Source organism: Herpailurus yagouaroundi, unplaced genomic scaffold (genome assembly GCF_014898765.1).
Source record: "Herpailurus yagouaroundi ecotype Mexico unplaced genomic scaffold, PumYag 189, whole genome shotgun sequence".
NCBI classification, from domain to species: Eukaryota; Metazoa; Chordata; class Mammalia; order Carnivora; family Felidae; genus Herpailurus; species Herpailurus yagouaroundi.
Window position 1 is genome coordinate 12161903 of NW_024412420.1, and position 16841 is coordinate 12178743.

A 16841-nucleotide genomic window follows, 5' to 3' on the forward strand; every position below is an offset into this window, starting at 1 on the left:
CCAGTGGGTTTCCAACATGGACTTGGGCCCAATCAATGGCTGTGACAGTAAAGACATCCCTAGACAAACATCTCTTTTTCCTTTCCCCCACCAAGACCGTGTCCATGCTATCTTGTGTGAACTTTTCCATCTAATCATTGATGCTAAAGCGAATATCAAGTCTTACTTGGTTTACTGGATATTTATCGGGTGCCTACCAGGTATAAGGCCCTGAGGATGTTGTCCTAGTTTAGGCTGCCATAGCAGAATACCACAGACTGGGTAACTTCAACAACAAATATTTCTCACAGTACTGCAGGCTGGAGGTCTGGGGGGGGGGGGCAGCATGGTTTGGGTTCCCCGTGAGAGCCCTCTTTCTGGTTTACATATGGCTGCCTCCCTTCCTCACTGTATCCTCTCACGACCGAGAAAGATCTGTGTCTCTTACTCTAATCAGAAAGACACTAATCAATCCCATCACCAGGGCCCTGCCCTCCGGACCTAATCTAGCCCTAATTATCTCCCAAATGCCCCACCTCCAAATACCAGTGGCGCTGAGGATTAGAGCCCCAACAAACACATTTGGGGAGATACAAACATTCAGTCCATCGGATGTGAAGTTAAACAGAGCACAGAGGTTTCTGCCACAAGACTCGGGCCACTTTTGTGGCACCTCCATTCTTGACCACCAACCCTAGCCACCCGTGGTATGTCTGCGGAGCAGAGGTTGAGGTGGACAGAAGTAGAGCGAGCCCAGGCCTGGCTTCTCACAGCCACTGCCACGGGTCAGTAGCTGCGGGGGTGGGGAGGGGCGGCGCCCCAACCTTTCGGGCCCAGGTTACATTTCGCTTACTCTCCTCTTCTGAGACCCCGGGCTCCAAGCTGCGTATTACGCTAGCGGGACCCAGTGAGATTTATTTGGTGACCTTTCTGGATGCGGAAACCAAGCAGGGGGAGGGAGCAAGTCAGCTCCGAAGCGGTTAATTTTACTGGCTCCTAAATTGATAAGCGGTGGGACGTCAGTCTGAAATGAACTCGCCTTGTTCGAAGGGGTTCTAAGACAGCGGAACTCAATCAGCAGCGGGCCGCACGGTTCAAGGCTGCAATTCATCCCGCCGTGCCTCTGAAAAATGGGAGGTGACAGTTCATTTTGCCAGTGACAGTCTGTCGGTCTCGCTCGCTGCTTCTCCTGTCGATTGCCTGGCTGAGGTGAAGTGCGGCTCCGAGACACCCTCGTTTGGTATTCCACTCAGCCGAGCAGGATGGTCCCAGGACCCAAGGTGTGCAAATCTTACTCTACCCCCACGGCTTGCCTTCTTCCCGTCTCTGAGGCTCTGAAATGCCCATGCGCGATTGTGGGTCCCAGGAGCCATCTTTCCCACTTCCTGTGCCTCATCTTTCCTTCCAGCTTCCACTTCCGGTAGCCTGGGCTTCCTCCTGTTTCCGGAGCCTGTGGAACAAAGGCCTCCTGCCCCCGGGGTGGGGGCCCTCCCAGTCTCACCACAGGGGACTGTGGGTGGGGGCCAGATGGAACAGGGGGGCAGAGAAGTTACTGGAGCAAGTGGGGGGCACGGGGGTGGGGGGACCAACAGGCACCACAGGCCCCTTCTTTGACCACAGCTGCAGTTTTTGAAGAAACCCATGAACAAGGGCAGAGAGTGAGACAGAGGAAAGAGACAGGGATGTGACCTTGTGAACGCATGAGCTTAATCCGGGACAGCCACCCTTCCCCAGTACTTGTACTTGTCTAAAAAAGCAAGAAAGAAAAAGACAAAAAGACGTTTGAATTAGAACTCATTTATCTTTGTTAACGTGCCTCGTTTTGATAACTGTACTGGTGTTATTTAAGGAAATACTACTGAAGTGTTTAGGGGAACAGGACCCTGATGTCTGCAACTTGCTCTCAAATGGTTTGGAAAAAAATATGTAAATTTACATACGTAGGAAATAGTAAAGCCAATGTGACGAAAGCTAACAATCGATGAATCTAGGTAAATGGTATATAAGAGTTCTAGGTACTCTGCTAAATTTCCTGTAAGTTTGTAACTAATTCAAAGTAAAAGTATAATTAAACCCCAACAGACTTAACCTCACAGCATTTCCCCAGTAAGCATTTATTGAGCACTACTAGGTGCCAGGCACAGTAGGTGCTGGGGATACACTGAAAAATGAGATAGGAAGAGTCTGGACCCTCAGGGAGCTCACAAGATGGGTGGGAGACAAGTAATTACAGATGGAAGGGGAGGTTTTTATTTTTTATTATTTTTTTTAATGTTTATTTATCTCTGAGACAGAGACAGAATGCGAGTGGGTTAGGGGCAGAGAGAGAGAGGCACAGAATCCGAAGCAGGCTCCAGGCTCCAAGCTATCAGCACAGAGCCCAACTCGGGGCTCAAACCCATGAACCATGAGATCATGACTGGAGCCGAAGTCAGATGTTCAACCCACTGAGCCACCCAGGCGCTCCTGAAAGGGGAGTTTTGAATGGCAGGTCTTAAGCGCTCCAGGAATGTGTGAGAGGGAAACAAGGCAACCTGGGGAGCCAAGGGTGCTGACCAGAGGAAATAGGATGTTCGAGACCTGAAGCATGAGTAGGGGTTAGCTGAATGAAGGTCAGGGAGAAGAGTGTTGCAGAGAGGGCAACGCAGGGAACAAAGAGAACAGCACACGTGAAAAAAAAAAAATGACAGTGGGAGAAGGTGTGACTCATTGAGAAACTGAAAGAAGTTGGCTACTGAAGATGACATAGAATAAGGGGACCATGCGGAGGGTGGGGCAGGGTAGTTAAGCAGGACATCAAGCACGGTGGTGGTGGGTGCCTATTAGCCATATTTGGAAGTATAACATTGGGAAGCTACTGATGTTTTAATTGGAGGAGGGACATGAGCAGATTTTTAGAAAAGAGTGAGAGGGAGAGAGAGATCACTGGCTATAAGGTGGAGAATAGGTTGCTGAGTATAAGACCTACTTATACTCAGACCACCAGCAAGATGGTGGCCTGGACCAGGAGGGTGGCGTCAGGGCTGGAGAGATGTGGATAGTTTGAAAGATATATAGAATCGGCAAAGAGAGGAAGAGGAAAGAATGGCTTCCAGGTTTCTAGATTGGACAACTGGATTGCCCGTTTACTGACCTAGGGAAGCTGGAAGAAGAAAGAGGATTGGCTAAGGAAAGGTGAGCTGTTATCTCTGTGGAATCCGGGTCTACTTTACACACTTCACAGCCAAAAATATAACACCTAGAAGCTCAGAGTCCCGGTCAGGCTGGAACTCTATGGCTCCAGTGAGCAGAGTAAGGATCTAAGGCCCCTATGTGACCACATCCCTGATTTTCAGGGGCCCAGAAGTCATGTGAGAGAGAATTTGAACCTTCTCCATAGTGACTGAGGAGGATACGGGTAGATCTGAAGAATAGGGGGTATGATGGGTAGGTTGCTCTTTCTGTTCAACAACTCTACCCACTTCTGGAAACAACGATCCATGCTGTCTAGGAGTTTCTTCTCTCTCCCATTTCCACCCATTTGGATTCTGTAGGATCTGCTGCGTTCTGATGTGACACTGCCTCCGTGGCCCTACCACTAGCCAGGTTGGGCCAATGACAGCCTGCCCTATGGCCAAAGCAACAATGGAATCAGAGACTCCAGAACAGTTGCATTTAAGATGCAGTTATATTCCTGCCCTTCCACGTTCAATATTCAACTTTTCCTTGAATTCTTGGTCCTAATTAATTTTCCTTTTTGCCTAAGGCTTTTATTTGGGCTTCTGTCTCATTCAATCAAAAGTCTTGATTCATACAAGGGACCCTTTAAAGAAGCCAGGTGGTTGGAAAGACAATGAGAGCCAGATAATCACAAAAGTAAGGATAGAGTCTGCAGATGGGCCAGCAGCAGTGACAAAATTTGAGTGGAAGGCAGCATGTGGTTCTTCTTCTTTTTTATTTTAATGCTTATTTAATTATTTTGAGAGAGAGAGAGAGCACGCAGGTGAGGGGAAGACACACACACACACACACACACACACACACACACACACACACAGAGAGAGAGAGAGAGAGAGAGAGAGAGAGAGAGAGAGAGAGAGAATCCCAAGCAGGCTCCATGCTGTCAGCGCAGAACCCAACATGGGGCTCGATCTCACAAACCATGAGATCATGAGCAGAGCTGAACCCAAGAGTCAGATGCTTGACCAACTGAGCCACCCAGGCACCCCAGCATGTGATTATTCCTAGGTCCTCCTGACCCAGCCCTTGCAAGTGCTGAATTCTCTGTCAGGTGAAGGGTAAACAGTGTCACATTTCAGGGGTAGCAGAGCAGAAGTAGGACTTTCAAAACGAGTCAAGAGAACAAACAAAACCCAATGGGTTGACAGAAGCAGAAATGATGCAAAGCTGTGAAATGACCCTGGAAATATCAGAAAGAAGGACTGAGATAATTACATTTGAGACACAGGGGCTATGGATCTGGTGCCCTTAGGGACAAATTGTTAAAGTGATCTCACCTGGTAATACCTGGGGGCCCACACAAAAAAACTTTTACGAGCACAAAGAAAGGCACGGAGGAAGCCCATAGCCGAGCCAGGACTTTTGTAAGGCTGAGCAAAAATGGAAGATTCCAGAGGACAATGATCAGAGGTCCTAGGGAGAAACTTCTGAAATAAGCATTGCTTGCCTTTCAGATCCCTTTTGTTCTCCATCCTTCTTTGGTACCCAGGCCCTCGGGCGATTTTAAAATTTGTATTTAATTATTTTTTAATATCCACCCAGACCTGATATGTCTTCTGTAATCCTCAGTGGTCCCGACATTTCCTGCTTTCATGTCCTATCAAAATTTACCTGCCTGTATCCGGTATCAGCCCCTCAGGACAGCTACTAATCAGATAAATCAGTGTGTACTAATGGGATAAAGAGTATGAATGTAACAACATGTTGGCCCTGCCAGGTAATTCGTGTCTTATTTATTTATGAATTCCACTACCTGACACTGTTCCCGGCACATGCCGGGTGTTCAGTTCATGTCCGCTGAAAAGAAATTGATGGAGTACACCCCTTTTCACCCAGGCTTTCTGGAGACAATACCTTACTCAAAGGTAAGACCCTCATGGTAAGAATTTCAAGCATGTGGCACATCAGAGTGGGGGAGATAGATGGTGTTCAGATGGCCTTTCGACATTCCTCAAACCACATCATGAGGTCCGTTGCCCATCCTGGCTCTGTATGGAATGGATCTTAGCTTGCATCTCGTGGTCCACATGGAACATTAATTGAGCATGTGTTTTGGGAGCCTCTGTTTTAGAACCAGACATCTTGGGGGACTCAGTTAATACGGAGGCATTAAACAGACAAGTATTTTGGTCTCTACAGAGAATGGCATTGTCATTTGACACAAAGGTGATATCATTAATATAGCACTTGTAAGTCATGTGTTTGGATCCAATCATGAGAATGGGAATATTTGACAACTACCAGGTCATGTATTTCTTCTTAGGGGCAGCCATACTGTCTCCATGTTTGTGTCCTACTGCTTTGAACATAGTAGGAGCTTAATAAAGAAGGAAGGGGGTGCCTGGGTGGCTCAGTCGGTTAAGCATCCTAGCCTTGGTTTCTTCTGTTTAGGTTATGATTTCACAGTTTCTGAGTTCGAGCCCCTCATCGGGCTCTGTCCTGACGGTGTGGAGCCTGCTTGAGATTCTCTCTCTCCCTTTCTCTCTGCCTCTCTCTGTCTCTCTCTCAAATAAACTTTAAAGAAAAAGAAGAAGGAAAGAAAGAATCCACAGTAGTATTCCTGGTTCTCTCTTTTTTTTTTTTTAATGTTTAAAAATGTTTTTATTTATTCTTGAGAGAGAGAGAGAGAGAGAGACAGAGCGCGAGTGGGGGAGAGGCAGAGAGAGAGGGAGACACAGAATCTAAGGCAGGCTCCAGGCCCCCTAGCTGTCAACACAGAGCCTGATGCGGGGCTCGAACCCACAAACCGCAAGATCATGACCTGAGCTGAAGTCGGATGCTTAACCAACTGAGCCGCCCAGTCACCCCTAAATTTTTTTTGATGTTTATTTATTTTTGAGAGAGAGAAAGAGAGAGCACGCATTATCAGGGAAGGGCCAGAGAGAGAGGGAGACACAGAATCTGAAGCAGGCTCCAAGCTCTGAGTTATGAGCACAGAGCCCGATGCAGGGCTCGAACTCATGAACCGTGAGATCATGACCTGAGCCAAATTCAGACATTTAACCCACTAAGCCACCCAGGCGCCCTGATTCTCTTTGTGACTAAAGGAATACACAAGGGTTTCTTTCTTTCTTTCTTTCTTTCTTTCTTTCTTTCTTTCTTTCTTTCTTTCTTTCTTTTTAGAGAGAGAGAGAGAGAGCACATGCATAAGCGAGCAAGGGAGAGGCAGAGAGAATGAGAGTGGAAAAAGAGAATCCCAAGCAGGCTCCACGCTGTCAGTACAGCCCCGACTTGGGGCTCAATTTCATTACTGTGAGATCTTGACCTGAGCAGAAATCAAGGGTCGGACACTTAACCGACTGACCCACCGAGGCACCCCAGGAATTCCCAAGGCCTTTTTGCAGTTCATGTTAACAGAAGTTCCAAGGAATAGAAGTGTTTAGTGGTGGTTGTTTCTGTTTTCTTCTTGTGAAGCCGTTGGGTCTACTGAGGACTAAACCTCAAGTCCACACCACATGATTGCCCTGCCTCAAGCTGTCCTGTTAGCTGGAGTATTATCAACTGGGACTGACATGAGTAGAACGCAACAGGTTTCCGCCTCCTCCTTCTTAAAGCACTAGAAGAATTTTCACCGCACGTGCCAATTCTGGCCTGAAGTCCATGGTAAATGTGTGGGAGTTGAACATACCTTTGGTGTTCACCACCCGGATGGTGCTAAACTTGGGGCAGAGGAAATAAGCCACTTACATTATGTGCATTGCCATTTATGTAATCAAACACTGTAACAGGATACTGGAAAAGCCTGGGAAGTCTCCACTTTTTTTTTTTTTTAATTTTTTTTTTTCAACGTTTATTTATTTTTTGGGGGACAGAGAGAGACAGAGCATGAACGGGGGAGGGGCAGAGAGAGAGGGAGACACAGAATCGGAAACAGGCTCCAGGCTCTGAGCCATCAGCCCAGAGCCTGACACGGGGCTCGAACTCACGGACCGCGAGATCGTGACCTGGCTGAAGTCGGACGCTTAACCGACTGCGTCACCCAGGTGCCCCAAGGGAAGTCTCCACTTTTAGGATCATGGAATTCTGGACGTTAGAGCTGGAAGGAACCTTATTTCCTCGTTCACAGTGGAGGAGCTGGGTCCTTTCATAAAAAGGAAAGACAATCAAATTACCTGTCCTAGATAGTTGAGTTGCCAGGAGACATAGTGCCAAACCAGATATTCTCCTGGAGTTCTTATAAACTCCATTATTCTTTGGCTTCATGACTCTGTTGGACACTAACCAATAAACCCCCCGAACAATCAGATTCATGCTCCCCTCAGTGGCCTGAGAGAAATAGTGTGGAGTGGTTGGGGGTGATTGTGCAGAAGCCCACAGTCCTGTCCCTTAACTCTTTTCTTCTCTGGAATCTTCCCCCATCTTCCCTTCTTGGGCATCGGCTAACACAGGAAGTGGTACTGCTATTATCTGTAGTTTCAGCCAAATCACCATTTCCTGATTCTAATGTTCAACAACCACTTTTGAATCCTCCCCCACTTCCTCTCTGCTTCAGTTTGAGGTTCAAAAGCGTCCCGGAGGTAAATTCGTACTTAGCCGAGCAGAGCGGGGGCCCTGACACCCCTATGGCTCTGCCATTAATTTGCCATGCTTTGGGCATCACGCCTCTCCATTCTGGGCCTCAGTTTTTCCCCTGTGAGTTATGGGGTTTCTAAAGTCCCTTCCAGCTCTGAAATCCTGAGGTTCTTTGTGGAGACTCTGGAAGGAAAAATCTTAATGGTCTGCTCCCTTTGGGAAGAAAAATATGTCACAGAGCCCTATGAATCTCTTCTTAGCCCAAACCTTGTTGTTGTTGTTGTTTCCAGAGCACTATATTGGAACAGTGAAGGAAATCGGAGGAGCAGGGTGACCTGTAACTGAAATCTGCCAGCGTCTCATGTGAATCGGTAGATGGAATCAGAGGATGCCAGCATCGAAATGGTCAGAGTAGCTCTTTGCTGAGGCTGAGTGGGATTCAAGGAGAGAGAGGCTGTGGGCTCCTCCTCTGAGATTGCTACATTTTCTCTGAGGCTGTTTCCTGTCAAAACTCTGGACTCCTACTCCAGGCCCGCTCGGAAAAAAATCGCATCCTGGTTTTGTTTCCAAATCAACATAGAGGTGAGGAAGTCCTGCTGAGGCCCCCCAATGGCAGTCCCCATGCTTTCTGTTGACAGCCGTGGAATTAGGGCTAGACAGCCAGCGTAGTGACTAGCGCTGGTGAGATGAAAAACTCACTTCCGGGAGCAGAACTCCCCTGGGAGTTGCAGAATTGCGTAAGTGGGTACCACCTTCTCCTGGGGACTCTGGTAGCCCTCAGCCTCCTCGTCCTCGGGCATTTCTTTCTTGGGGGAAGATGTTGAAAGTTTGAGGTCAAATGACTCGCTCAAGGTCACGGTGTTGGTAGCAAAGCAGAGATGAAAACCTCAGCCAACATTTTGCGTCCTTAGCTCTCGTCGGACCATGCCACAGCCGCTCCTCAGTGAAGGGCCGGTCACACCTCCTGAGGATGCTGGGCGGGGATGACTGCTGTTCCGGTCCCCAGTGACCTTTCTCATCCTGCAGCCCGCTCAGACGGGGGAGGAAGCAGCTCTGGGGCAGAGGGGGTTGCCATGTGCAGAGCTGGCCTGGCGAAGATAACAGGTTGTCTGTCGGTGTATGAAGCCTGTGTACAGCCCAGACCACAGAGCCTCCACCGGAGGAGAAATTAAACCTGTCTCACATACCAATCCCAGCGCTCTGATTACATTTACAGAGGTCACGGCCTGCATTCTGTCACCATGGAAACCTCTCATGCTGCCAGTGTGTTGTCTGTGTGTGGGGTTGATATTTAAAGGCAAAGTCACAGGCCCTGTTGCCGAACTCTCAGCTGCCAGGGGCAATTGCTCTCCTTCACCAGCCCGAGTCCTGGGGCTTCATCCCGGAGATAAGAAGAAGGGAAAGAGATGGAGAAAAGATCCCTCTCCAACAGGCAGGTCTTAGTAGAGCCAGGTTTGCGGGGAGGAGGGCTCTGGGCTGGAGGTGCAGGGAGAGCAGAAGTGAGGGAATCAAAGAGCACCCCGACTTTGTCAGAATGCAGACCTCTTCTCACAGGCACATGAGCCCCATTCTTGAGTGGAGCCCTTCTTCCTCTGATACCTTCTCTGACTCGTGAGCGCATCTCAGAGCGGCCAGATGGAGCCGGAGAAGCCCCCTCTGCCTGAGTGCCCTTGGTGGTTTCGATTCTGCGCATCTGGTGGCTGTGTGAATTGTGCTGATAACAATACGGCTTATGAAGGATCCCTGCTTCTTCCAAAGACCCCACCGCACTGTCCTGGAAAAAGCTACCAGGGGAGTGACTTATCAGGAGTCCCAGGTGTTGGAAGAGGTAAATAACACCTGATTCAACAGAGTAAGAAAGGAACACAAGTGCTGACTCGGCTTGTGACCATCAATTTTTTTTCTTTAGTCTCAAGACAATTATTTCCACACCATTGAATGGAGTGTAGATAACACAGGCACCTTAATAGGCCGGGAGCAGAGGCTGTTTAGAGGAGATTTTAAGCACTGTGAGCATAAAATGAACGTGAATATTCTGCAATATGCATCTTACGACTTGTCATTAAGTGGATGGCCTCAATGATGTGATGCAACAGGCTTTGATTGGAATATTGAGCTCTGAAAAGGGAAATTCTGCATCAATAGTCACATGATGTGGAATATCACGTATTACTCAATAAGACATGTCATTGTGTTGGGAGTGCATATGCTAAAAAGCGCAGCAGCAGATAATAATGGCTTGAGTCTTCACAAAATGCACCTTTCTCTAGGAATTTACAGCCACTCCCCGAAGCTTCTCTGTGTCCTTGGGGGTGGAACATGGCATATCCTGAAATTACAACTTCAGGAAATGGAGTGAATCTGTTTGATTTAGTTTCTAATCCTCCCAAGCATGGAAATCTCTTTATTTTCTCCTTATGTTTTCTTTCTTTCTTCATCTCTTCATTGTTTTCATCCAGTTTCTCATTCACTTTTTTCTTTCTTGTTTTCTTCATCCCTGGTCCATCACCCCTCCCTGTCACCTGCCCCCCCCCCTCCCCGCCCCAGCCCTTTCTGCAGAGTTTAGCCCAGCTGGCAGTCCTCCAGAGTAAAGACGTACGGACTCTACCCCGGGGGACATAATCTGCCTTCTGATTGGCTCTTTTTGGGGTTGGTGTTTATAGTGGAAACTTGGTTTCTGCCACAATGAGTGAAAAGAGGAGTTAATATCTCGTGCCTTCCAGATGAGTGTTTTCCCCATGTGGTTTGGAGAACACAGCAAGTATTCCAGAACAGATAGGTCAGGGAGGAAATCTTTGTGGAGGTGGGCAGGGAGAATGTACAGGCAGATTATCCCAATTTGTTAGAGCCTCATGCTAAGGAAGTGAAGACCACTCTTTCCATCTCTCTGAAGGCAAGTTAGAAAATACTTTCAATAGTGTCATTTTGCAGATGAGGAAATTGAGGCATGGAGAGGATAAGTAGTTTGCCCAGGCTCATAGTAGGCAGGCAGTGGACTTGAACACAGGACTGTCCAACTGTAGGGCCACTATACCCTATCTGCTCTTTGCTGGGGTCAGGATCGTGCTTTGGGATGTGCATTCTGGAACCTGGGTGATGGGGGCAGAGATTGGATGCCAGAGGCTAGGTTGGAAGCCATTTCGATATCCCTTCTCAACAAAGATAGTAAGAACCCAACACAGCGTGGTGACGCTCAGGATGCAAAGGAGGGTAAGAATTCAAAAGCCATTGGTGAGAAGGTAAGACTGGCAGGCTTGGCAGATGTTTGAAATGAGGACGAAGAAAGGTCCCACGTTTTACGCTTAGGTTGCTGGAGAACAGCCATTCCTTTATAACTGTTACAATTTATTGAGCATATAGCATAGGTTACATGCATATGCCATCCTATTTAAGCTTCACAATTACCCTGCAAGGTAGGGATTATGATCTCCAATTTATAGATGAGGAAGCTGAGGATCATAGAGCTTTGCCCAGAGTCTTAGAGCTGGTAGGTGGCTGAGCCAGAACTGGGATACGGGTCCTTTGATTCATAAGCTTTTTACCTGAGCTTTGTTGCCATTACAAGGATTAAGGAGAGAGGAAATGACACACTCGTGGAACTGTTCAGATATCCAGGTGGAAATGTGGGAGAGCAGTATAAATTAGAGAAGTAATGTGCATGAAGGAGAAAGTTAAAGCAGTGGGAGAATGAAACCAAGGGGGACTCGGAGAGCAAGGAGAAATCCAAGGGGAAGGAGGAGAGGAGAAAGGCAGATGCAAACCTCTGGTGAATACCTGTGACCGGAGGTGAAATGAAGAGAGTTGGCAGGAAAGGAGGCAGAATAACATTAGTTAAGAAGAACAGGAAGAGGGAAGCCGGGGTGGTTCAGTGAGTTGAGCATCTGACTCAGGGCAAATCCCAGGGTCATGGAATCAAGCCCTGCCTCGGGCTCCAAGCTCAGCATGGATTCAATGGCGGAAAGATGGGCTGGCGAGGAGACAGGACGTGAGCTCCGACAGGGGAAAGAAAGGAAAAGAAAAGATGAGATTTAGAGAAAGGAGCAGGGTTGAAGGAAAGATTTTGTTCATTTTGTTTTGTTTTGTTTTGCAGTAAAACTAAGAGTGTGGTCTTGTATATGAAGGAGAGTGTGGTTTACGTGATCAGAAAATGCTGCCAGGAGGGAAGCCCAAGGATGTTTGGGAACAGACATTTAGAAAGGAAAAAAAACCAAAATTGTCACTGACGCAATTCTGAGAGCAAGGAAAAAACACATTTTGGGGATCCGAAGGTCATTACATATAGGATGTCCATTAGGGAAAGGTGTTTTTACCCACTTTCTTACACTGAAATAATCAGCCCTTGCCGGCATTATCTCTGACTCCAGGTAGTGCTTCTGTTGGTAATTGTGAATACAGGCGATTCTGGTCAGATTATATCAGCTCCTCTTCGTGTGAGTTATTCTTCCAAAGCATGTGTGCATATGTGCCACGCAGGCCAGAGCCTTCTATCAGATTCTAAACAACCGCCTCTTCTCTCACCTTGATTCTCCCTACCTCTATCTTGAATTCTAAGATCTGTAATAAAGTGAGGGAGAAGAAAGAGCAGAAATAAAGGAAGGGGCTTAGAGGGTTTAAACTTTCACCCTTTGAAATAACAGATGAAAGGAAACCAAAGAAAGCCCGTTCAACCTTAAAAAATTGCTATCCCGGGGTGCCTGGGTGGCGCAGTCGGTTGAGCCTCCGACTTCAGCCAGGTCACGATCTCGCGGTCCGTGAATTCGAGCCCCGTGTCGGTCTCTGGGCTGATGGCTCAGAGCCTGGAGCCTGTTTCCGATTCTGTGTCTCCCTCTGTCTCTGCCCCTCCCCCGTTCGTGCTCTGTCTCTCTCTGTCCCAAAAATAAATAAATGTTGAAAAAAAAATTAAAAAAAAAAATTGCTATCCCTCTGTGGGGCGCCGGGTGGCTCAGTCAGGTGGGTGTCTGACTTCGGCTCAGGTCATGATCTCATGGTTCGTGGGTTCGAGCCCCACGTCAGGCTCTGTGCTGACAGCTCAGAGCCTGGAGCCTGTTTCAGATTCTGTGTCTCCCTCTCTCTCTCTGCCCCTCCCCTGTTCACGCTCTGTCTCAAAAATAAATAAACATTTAAAAAATTTCAAAAAAATTGCTATCCCTCTGCTATTTACCTTCAATCTCCTTAATCACCCTCAAAGAAATGGTTACTCCTTCTGTATAATTTCCCAAAGTTATCATGTCTGCGAACCCCACCTGCCTCCCATGCAGACTAACCCCGTTAGATTGCCTGCACATCTCACTCAGAGAGTACACAGCCTCATCTGGCTACAGCTGACACATTCTCTGTGCCCCCCTCCACTTCGGATCCCCAAGAGAGCCAATCAAAGACAGAGAATGTCAGAGTCAGCAACCTCTTTGGTCTTTAGGGTTTCTGCTGGGCTCAGCAGTGCCCACGGGGGATGTCTAATATGGTCTAAGGGATAGGCCAAGAAGACACCAAAAAAAAAAAGGGGGGGGGGGACTGGGGAATAGGGCAAAAAAATAATAAGAGGGGGGAGTGATAGAAAGATAAGATAAAGAACAAAGAAAGAACTGTTACTATTTAGATGGAGGGAGCCCAACAACCATGGCTTCCCAGACAAGTGTTTCTGTGATCCCTGGCTGTAATTATTCACCTCAGGAGTTCAGTCTACAAGAGCTTTGGATCAGTGCTAAAGAACCAGGATTCTAATGCCAGCGCAGTCCCTAGTGAGCTGAGTGGCCATGGGCAGAGCGCTGGGTCTGTTCCTCATCTTGAATTTGATCACTTGAAGATCCTTTTGAGTTTTAATAGTCCCGTGTTCTGTTCTGAGCCTGCACATCATTGAGAACCTGCTTTGAGAATGTTCCCTGATATGACACGAGAATCTGCTTATTTTATCGTATGTGTGGGTGCAGAGAATCTAGGAGTGTGAACTGGCAAGGGAGACCATCAAAGTGCTTTTGGGTGAGTGTGGGCGTAGGTCCCTCCTAAGTCACGAGGTTGGCTAATTACTAAGAGCATGGCTTCTGGCAAGTGGTAGACACTTTGCATTTTAAGGCCACTGAAGTGATGAGCCCAAGTGAACACCTCGTGTCTGGCTCCTTAGGGGTGGCAGGAGGCTGGGTGTCCGGGGCCTTGCAAAGCACGTGGTGAGACTGCTTCTTGGCACTGGGCAGGATGCATCATCTCTCCTTCCACAGCCCTTAATGAAGTGTGCAGCTCTTGTCCTCATTAGGCCCCAGCATCGTCAATAAAAGAGTCAATAAACCCGGTTGATGGGGTTGGGACCGAGGGGCTGAGATGCGGCAGCCACGCATCCACAGGGCAGACGTCAGCTCGGCCGTGTGTCGTGACCCAGAATCCAGGGATCAATAACCAGCTCGGAATAAAGTCCAAAAGCCTGCCCTCCCCAGCCTCCTCTCCAGACCCATTTCAGCCAGGGTGGCGCGATGCCAGCCGGCTCCTGCTTTGCTTGTAGTCCCACCCCATGCCATTCTGGGTGCCAGATGCTTTTGTTTCTTCCTGATTGAGTCCCCTGGACACCCCATGGATGCATATTTAGTGAGTGCCCACCTGGCATAAGAACATGTAGACGGCATCTCCGAGCAGCCCAGAGGCTGGCATGGGCCCTGTTTTGTGTGTCTTCTGTCTGCTGACAGTGTGTGAGGGGCCCCAGTGGACCAGGAGGTATATTCTCTGCATGTTGTGCGGCTGGAGTCCATTCCTGGCTGCTATGCATCTCTTTAGATAGCCTTATCTTATCTAATTACAAGGAATTTCAGATTAATTTCGTGGCCTCTGCTCCAAAGGACCTCTTATCTGTTGGGGCCTTGTATTTTGACCTTGTCATTCTTTTGTTGTTTGCCTTTAAGGGGCAGGCAGCTTCGAAGGGGATGCTAAGATCTTGCTGGAATTGGGGCTGGGGGAGGGGAAGAAGAGGGAGGCCGACAGATCTGGGGTTTGTGTATTCTGCTCCATCCCCCTGCCTGTGTGAGGAGACAGCTGGCTGCTTACTTCCAGGACAGCCACATGGTACCCAGCCATACAGAACAGGCCCCGGGCAGGGACTCGCCGGCTGCCAACCTCTCCAGATCCCTTTGATATTTCCGACAGAGCAGTAAAGGACTCTTGACTATCACGTTTTGCCTTGCCTCTCTCCACCTTCTCAAAGACTCCTCGGTGTGGTTTCCATGGCTACCCCCAATCAGATCTGGCTTCTTGCGAAATTGGATTTCAAAGAAGGACAAGGCTTCAAAGGAATTTGTCCATTTAACAGAATGTCATTAGGAGTGAGGCTGACTGCTGAACCAGGGTCCTCAGATGATTAAGGAGGGGCCGCGCTCATGTGTGGAGGCAGGTTTCTGTCTGCAACGAGGAACCTTGATGCAACATGACAATGCCGTATTGCAATCTGCCAGTCACCCACCGCACCCTACCCAACTCTGCACCTCCCTCTCCCCCTGTCTCTCTAAGACCCAGAATGGATGTAGAATACCTCTGCCTCGAGTTTCTGCTGCCTCCTTTGGTAGAAGTAAGCCAGGCAGTGAAGGCCTGGGAGGTCGTAAGATTACCTGGGTTCATTGCTCTTCCCCAAATGACTCATTAGCTTGTAGCCTATATTAGCATTTACAAATATCCTTGAAGAAGTGGGAAAGGTTGTCAGATTTCCTCCCACTGCTGAGAGGGAAAGCAAGGCAAAGTGCTGGGGTTACATACAGGAGGGACTTTGTTTTCCCTTGCCCTTTTTTTTTTTTTTTTTTAGAACGGTTTCAGATTTAGAGAAAAATTATGGTGATACTACTGAGAGTTCCCATATATCCTCCCTTGCCTTTTAACACGTCATAAGTACTCAAAAAGGGTTCCAGAGCAGCTACAATTTTATAGAAGGAGCAGTATGATAAAAATGCCCGAACAGGGACCTGGTATTTGCTCCAGAGCCTGGAGGAGGCGGCCTGCTTGTGGTTAACTTTTCCAGAGCGAGAAGGAAGAGCAGCGGGAGCTAGAGTCCCCAGAGACTTGCCAGCCCGTGTCCCCCCAACCCCAGTCCAGTTTGCTTGCAACTTGTGGGTGGGTCATGTGATCCCCAAACCATTCCTCTTCAGATTGCCGGATGTGGACGCGTAAAAATGGCTCGAAGCCACTGCACTCCTTAAAGGATCAAGCCCCCAACCTTGGGAAACTATGCCAGGCAGTGCTACCCCACATCCTTCTGGACAGTTTCTCCTTGTGGCTCCCGTCCCCCTATTCACAATTCCATCATTATTTCCCCTGAGGCTGTCAAAACCACTTCACCCATCTTCCTCGTGTCCTCTTACTGCTCCCAATCCTCCCCACACGTTCTGTAGGCAGAGTCTGAGACTAGAGACTTCATGTTTTAGAAAGAAGGAAAACGGTAGAGGTAAAGTGAGATGTGTAGGATCATACACTACACAGGTAGGTTGCTCACCAGCTCAGAAGTTGTCAATGTCTCCCAAGTGCACACTCAGCTGAGTTCAAAATCCTCATTCTGACTTTCAAGTGTCTTCACAATAAAACTTCAAGTTTTCTCGACAACCACAATTTCCCTACACTGTCCGGTAAAAGGGGTATTAGCTGTTCCTCAAACAAAAGGTTTTTCCGTCTTTGTTTACTCTGGTCTTTCCACCTGGAAAGCCCTCCTGCCCCTTCAAAGTCAGGTATGTTCAGAGCCCATCTCGAATGCCACATGCACCATTAAACACACATGCACCCACACTTCCCTCCATTTTTTTTTTTTTTTATATTAGTTTTCCTCCTTTTACCGCTCATGGCACTTTCTACCTTCATGGCACTGGGTTTATCGTACTTTATTTATTTTTTTAACATATAATTTATCGTCAAGTTAGCTAACATACAGTGTATACAGTGTGCTCTTGGTTTGGGGGGTATTGTGCTTTAAAACCCCCACAAAACTATTCTGCGATCGCTGAGACTCACAAAAGTTCAAAGAGATGATAGAGTGATCCTGTCTACCGCTTACCCTGTTTCCCTCAGTGGTAACATCTTGCAATATTACAGTACCGTGTCACAACCAGGACACTGACCCCCACTGTACTTCGGATGCAGGCAGGAGAACACGTTTTCTGTGGTCTTTCACTCCC

At 48.0% G+C, this 16841-nt stretch overlaps 1 protein-coding gene across 1 annotated transcript in view; it reads left to right on the forward strand.

Moving 5' to 3' along the window:
- The first annotated feature begins 9345 nt into the window (after positions 1-9345).
- Positions 9346-16841, forward strand: part of SKAP1 (src kinase associated phosphoprotein 1) — a 291445-nt gene continuing 283949 nt past the window's right edge. The window contains exon 1 of the mRNA XM_040497891.1: positions 9346-9538. Within this exon, the coding sequence (XP_040353825.1) occupies positions 9346-9538 (193 nt within the window). The remainder of the gene's footprint in view (positions 9539-16841) is intronic.